The 6,227-nt window shown below is 48.5% G+C and overlaps 1 protein-coding gene across 1 annotated transcript; it reads left to right on the top strand.

The window, feature by feature from the left end:
• Positions 1-3,234: 3,234 nt before the first annotated feature.
• On the top strand, positions 3,235-4,350 carry TMEM229A (transmembrane protein 229A; the record flags this gene model as incomplete). The annotated part of the gene is made up of 1 exon (XM_082632489.1): positions 3,235-4,350. The coding sequence occupies one exon, from the start codon at positions 3,235-3,237 to the stop codon at positions 4,348-4,350; it is 1,116 nt and encodes a 371-aa protein (XP_082488615.1).
• Positions 4,351-6,227: the final 1,877 nt, after the last annotated feature.

Here is a 6,227-nt window from a genome sequence, read left to right as displayed (position 1 = left end):
AGAATGAGAAGATTTTTAGTAGTCTAAAAGTCTACCAAGCTACTTGGTAGAGCACACTACAATGACCACAGTGGTAAGATCCAAACTTTTTATTATATATGCCCTCAGTTAAAAAGTAAGCATGGGGCTTCCCTGGTGGCACAGTGGTTAAGAATCCGCCTGCCGGGCTTCCCTGGTGGCGCAGTGGTTGAGAGTCCGCCTGCCGATGCAGGGGACATGGGTTCGTGCCCTGGTCCGGGAGGATCCCACATGCCGCGGAGGGGCTGGGCCCGTGAGCCATGGCCGCTGAGCCTGCGGGTCTGGAGCCTGTGCTCCGCAGCGGGAGAGGCCACAGCAGTGAGAGGCCCACATACCGCAAAAAACAAAAACAAGAATCCGCCTGCCAATACAGGGGACACAGGTTCGAGCCCTGGTCTGGGAAGATTCCCACATGCTCTGGAGCAACTAAGCCCGTGCACCACAACTACTGAGCCTGCGTTCTAGAGCCCGTGAGCCACAACTACTGAGCCCATGTGCCACAACTACTGAAGCCCACACACCTAGAGCCCATGTTCTGCAACAAGAGAAGCCACTGCAGTGAGAAGCCCGCACACCTCAACGAAGAGTAACCCATGCTCACAGCAACTAGAGAAAGCCCGTATGCAGCACCAAAGACCCGACGCAGCCAAAAATTTAAAATTAATTAATTAAATTTTTAAAAAGCATGTTTCATATATGTGTATGTATTACACATGTATAAATTTTATATACATCCTATTATGCTGATATAATTTATATACTAATATTATACTAATATAAAGTTTATACATGTCCTATTTACTGATATCATACTGATGTAATAGAAATTTTTTAAATGCTGAGATTTAAAATATAGAAAAAGAAGCTCTAATTTTTCATTTAGTTCAAAAGATTTTCCTATACTTCCTGGGATGAACTAGACTGGATTACAAAATTAGACGTTTCCAGGTTTTCTTTGCATCTTTAAAAAAAGTTAGAAGAAATAGAAGGCTTGGGTCCTTGAAGTTTAATTTATTATCTGAAAATAATTCAGGTTTAATCTAGCAAGTTACTGTATGCATGTTTGAATCACTATATTTACGCTATTATGATGAAGTGTTTCCTTGTCTGAATAGCAATTATGGAAACAGAAAGCATTTGTTTATTACCTGATAAATTGGGCCCTAAATTATTTATTTAGTAAACTAATAACTCAAAGAAACGTTTTATCTGGTGTGTACTACTAGCCAGTCATAATTAGTTATTAAGAATCATAAATAAGTAAGCTTTACACAGGTATGGTAGATTGTTGTCATATCCACTAGACTATACACTTCTTAAATTGTGCATCTTATAACCCTTTCTTTCCCCAATGCACATAGGATCTTGTATATAGTAGGTGCTCATGAAAATGTCTGCATTATTATTTCTCTTCATCATATTTGCTCATGCCCTTGGGCAACTAACCCTGTCTGTTTTACAACAGGTTTGATGAGCCTGCTGCCTGATGCTTCTGTCCGTAGCATGACAACGTCCACACACTGACTTCTGACAGTTGCTAAAGGAAATCTGCAAATGAACCACATTCAAACAAAACTTTTAATAATAAATAAATAAGAACTTGGCCTTATTCAAGTGTTGATATCCCCTTAACGATTTTTCTCCTCACCACACTCTTATTTCTCTCTCTTCCCTAACTCACCGACGATTTAGTAACCACAGACTGATTGTAATATAAGGGGTTGAAATGAAGGGGAGAGAGTGGAGAGAAAGATGCTTTAAAAATAGAGGACTGCCTCAGAACATTTATTTTCCCGAGGAAAAAAAGATCCCCAGAAAGCTTTCCACCCAGGAAACATCTGAACTTACAAATCAGATCTGTTATCGAGTTTGTGCCTAGACATGATCTATGGGTTTTTGTTTTTTTTTTTTGGCGGGGAGCGGGGAGGGGTCAGTATAATTTACCTCTAAGGTTGTCTCCAATTCTAAGCCTGATTCAAAATTGGAGAAAAACAGTGGAGCCCAATACACCAAAATTCTGGAGTCCCTCACCCTCTCCACCTAAAAAAAAAATAAAACAAAATCCCCGCTCTCTTTTTCACTCTCCATTTTGGGGATGACCTAGTTCTGCAAGGAGAAAAAGTGGCCACTGGGGTGTGCCAGTGTGAGCAAAGGTACTCTTCTTGATTTAAGATAAAGCAATGCCCGACCCGGCTGGCCTCCAATCATTTCATAACTTCTGGCGGACTCTGAATCTCGGTCCCCGGCCCGGAGCAAACAAGCCGCGGCAAGCCGACTGGCCAGGCAGAGAGATTGATAAAGAGGACCAGGCCCCGCGGCAACACTCCCCAGGCAGGGAAACGCAGGGGCGGGCCGGCCTGCAGTCTCCGGTTTATTCTCTGTGACTGGGACACAGCTGGCTTTGAATAAGGACATTAAGTATACAGCACCATAGTTCGGTCTCGGGCCCAGTCTCTGGTCGGTGGCAGTCGGCCATTCGCCTCCGCCAGCCAGGCCCTCGCCCTGGTTCCTCGATAAAAGGGATGCCCACCAGCTCGCAGTCACACCTGTTGGGTGTTTCTCCACTCGGAGCCTCCGCCCCAGCAAACGCCTCCGGCCCGGGCTGGGAGCGAGTGCGGAGCGTGGGACGGGGTCGGAGAGGCAGGGCCGGGCCTTCCCCAGCGGACCCCCGCGGGACTCGGCGCGGAGGGCTGAGGCGTGGAGGGGGGACTGCGAAGGCGGGAGAGGTCGACAAGGGCTGAGAGGGGCATGGGGAGGGCCGGGGGAAGGGGCGTCGCTGCTCGCGTTACGCTTCTAGAGCCTGCAGCAGAGGCGGCGGGGCTGCGCCGTGGAGGAGATGGGGTTTGCACCAGCCTCTGCATTTCTCCCCTCGGCCCCGGCGCCACTGCACCTCGCCGGGCCTCGGCGCCTGATAGGCCGCGCAGGGTGAGCGCGGGCGCTGGCCGGCGGCACCTCGCCCGGGACTGGAGGCGAGGGCGCGGCGGGGCCGCGGCGGGGGGACTCCGCGAGCCGGGCGGTCCACGCGTCCCCCAATCGCAGCAGCTCCGGCCGCCTCCCGGCCGCGGCCGGGACGGAGCTCCCCGCGCGCCCCCCGGGGGCCGGCAGCGTCCGGGAGGCGGCGCGGGGCTCGGCCCCTCGGCCCCGCAGCTCCGCGCACCCGGCAGCGGCGGCGGCAGCGGTGGCGCGGGCTCGGGCGCCCCGGCAGCCTCTGAGTCGATGGCCGGCAGGGACGCGGACGACGAGGGTCCCACGCGGAGGGGCGGCGCGGCGAGGCTTTCGGGGGCCGCCGGCGGGCGGGGAGGCGAGGCAGCCGTCAGCCGCCCAGAGCCGCTGTCCACTGCTGAAGCGCCGGCCGAGGGCGCCGTGCTGCCCGCCTGGATGCGCCTCTACTTCTACGGGATGCACGGGATCACCCTGGACGTGCTCCTGTCTGCGGCGCGGCGCTTCGTTCGCAGCCCCGACCTCCGGATGCTGGGCTTCTCCTCACCCTACCACTGCCTCCTGCACTCGCTCACCCACTTTGCCCTGGAGAAGGTCTACCTGCAGCAGCGGCGCTGCCCCAGCGCCTTCGTCTTCAATTTCCTCCTCTACCCCTCGGCCCACGTGGGGCTGCAGACCCTGGCGGGCGCGTTGCTTAGCCAGGGCGGCGGGCCGGGGGGCGCAGCGGCGCCGGGGGCGCTGGACCTGGCGCTGCAGTACGTGCTGGCGCTCTACCACTGCCAAGTGTTCCTGAAGCGCTTCCTGCGCTTGCGGTACCAGCGGCGGCAGCAGCAGCAGCAGCAACAGCTGCTGCGGGGCGCGCCCCCCGCCCCTGCAGGCGCCCGGGTCCCTGCGGCAGCCGGCGGCCGGCGGCGGAGACCTCGCGGCCCCAGGGGCGCTGGGGGAGCCCCCAGCCAGGGGCTGCCGGACCTGCTCCGCTTTCTTTTCTTCGGAATGCACGGCTTTTTGGATGAGATCTTCTTCACATTCTTCTTTAACGTGCTGGGGCAGGGGGACGGGACAAGCAGCGGCCACACGTCTCTCTGGTCCTTCTTTATGTACGGCAGCTGCAGTTTCGTGGTGGAAAAGCTCTACTTCCACCTCCACTACAGTCGGGGCTGGGGCACCTGGAAGCGAGTGCCCTTCTACGTGATCTTCATCTACGCGTGGGAGTTGTCCTGGGGTCTGGGACTCCGCACTTGGGGCGCTTGTTCCTGGGACTATTCTCACTATCCGCTCAATTTCATGGGCCTTATTACCCTGATGTATTTACCTGGTTGGATATTCCTTAGTGTGTACCAGGACCTACTTTCCAACGTGTTGTGGCAGGTGCAGTACGTATCAACTAACTAAGACCAAACAAAAAAAACAAAAAAAAAAACAGTCACTGGATTTCCATGAATGAATGTGATTTATTTTTACACACTTAAAACGCGGTGAGGTTTTTTTGGTTTTGGTTTTGGTTTTTAGCCTTTTAATTTTTATACATTTTACTAAACTTTTTCAACCTGTTTTATTCGATATTTTAGTTTTTCTATTTGGAACTTCTGCATAATACTACGATACTTTGAAATATTGCTGGAAACATAACTCAAAGTACTTAACTCGTCAATATTTTAAAACCCTCACTAGCCCAAACAGCAAAACCATCATACCTTAACATCGAAAAGCTGTAGTATTCACTTATTTGGGTGGGGGGATAGCCACTGATTTTTCTTTTATCTTTTTCTTTTTTTTTTTTTTAAGTGAGGAAGTTCTTCAACTCAGAGACCAGTGGTTTTTACAAGATTTGGTGAAATTTTCTGATTTAATGGTTTGTTTACTTTCTTTTTAATCCAATGTCATTTTAATTCCTTGCCATATTTACCAATGACTGCTGAAACCCAGTCTTGTACTCCTGAGACTACAGTTAATAGCTCTTAAAGTGCCTCTGTCTAGCACACAAATGAAAAGAGACTGACAAATTTGAAAACACATCCTATGGATCAATTTTTAGATAAGAAATCTTTTCTAGCAACTCAGACAGGTAACACTGTGTTAAGATATTTGATCTCCATCCTGGGAATGATCGCTTTCCTATGCGGGTTAGCCTTAAACGCCAAGTGTGTTAACTTTAATCAGATCCTGTGTCATCTTTGGCTGTAAATTTTTGTCCCTGTGCAATAATGTAAAATGTTTACTTTACATGTTCAAGGGCCAAGCAAAATTATACCACCCTCAGTAGTGTTCTAACCATAAAGACTCTTTCCTACATGGGGCTTCAAGAGTGAAACAGTTCCATGGAATAAAATGAACCAGAATATTCACCTTAATTACATTAGCCCTAATTGTTTTTGGAGAATACAGATATGTGTTTTCAGCCTATTTCTGCCATGGCTCAGTTGTAAACATTTTTCTGTTTCCTTTGGGGCCCATACAGATTTCTTGGGCCAAGTCCGATGTAGTAATGTGCATTATAAATCAATGATAGCTTTTTGGTGACTCGCTATTAATGTCTGGAAGCTTGGAAGAATGGAAGTTAAAAGAGATGATGTAAACCATTTTAAGAAATCATATCTAATCAATTAATAATGTACTTTAAATTTGTTTGCTGTGTTTTCATTATATTTAGAAAAGACAAGTAGAACTGAGTATGGCTCATCCAAGGATGACTAATACCTTCTCAGTTTTCATTACAAAGAAAATTAGGAAAACTTATGGTGTGCATAAATGAACATATATTCCTATTCAAATTATTAGCTTGCCTATGCTATAAAAAGGGACTTCTTTCTGTTTTCAAAAACATGTTTGCTATGGCAGTAAAAATGAACATGTGTTTAGATTTAAGTCAGGCATAGCTCTAAGAATGTTATATTATTTTAATCTACAATCCGAGGTCGTGAGCTAAACTATAATTAATGCTATATGATAAACCCCACCTTAGAAAGCTAAAGTAAGCTAAATGTTTGCAGAGAGTAAAAGTATCACTTTGTGAAAAAGGTTTCTGAAAACCTGGGGAGAGAAAAAGTATAAGTATAGACACTAAAGTTAGATGCTGGACAAAATATTTGTAATTCAAATGTGTCACATGTGCATGAATCAGAGTTTAGTGCCGCACCTCTCCACACCACACATTCCTGTGAAGCCTTAACCAAATCCGTGGCTTCTGGAATACTTGCTAAATGTACCTATTCACACTGCTGTCATTCACGTGCTCCTCCTCAACCCTGCTTAATCTGCTTACCAGCATT

Source organism: Mesoplodon mirus, assembly GCF_964341445.2.
Source record: "Mesoplodon mirus genome assembly, chromosome: 9".
Taxonomy (NCBI): domain Eukaryota; kingdom Metazoa; phylum Chordata; class Mammalia; order Artiodactyla; family Ziphiidae; genus Mesoplodon; species Mesoplodon mirus.
Note: the sequence above shows the minus strand (reverse complement) of the source record. Positions and strands in the feature narration are given on the sequence as shown.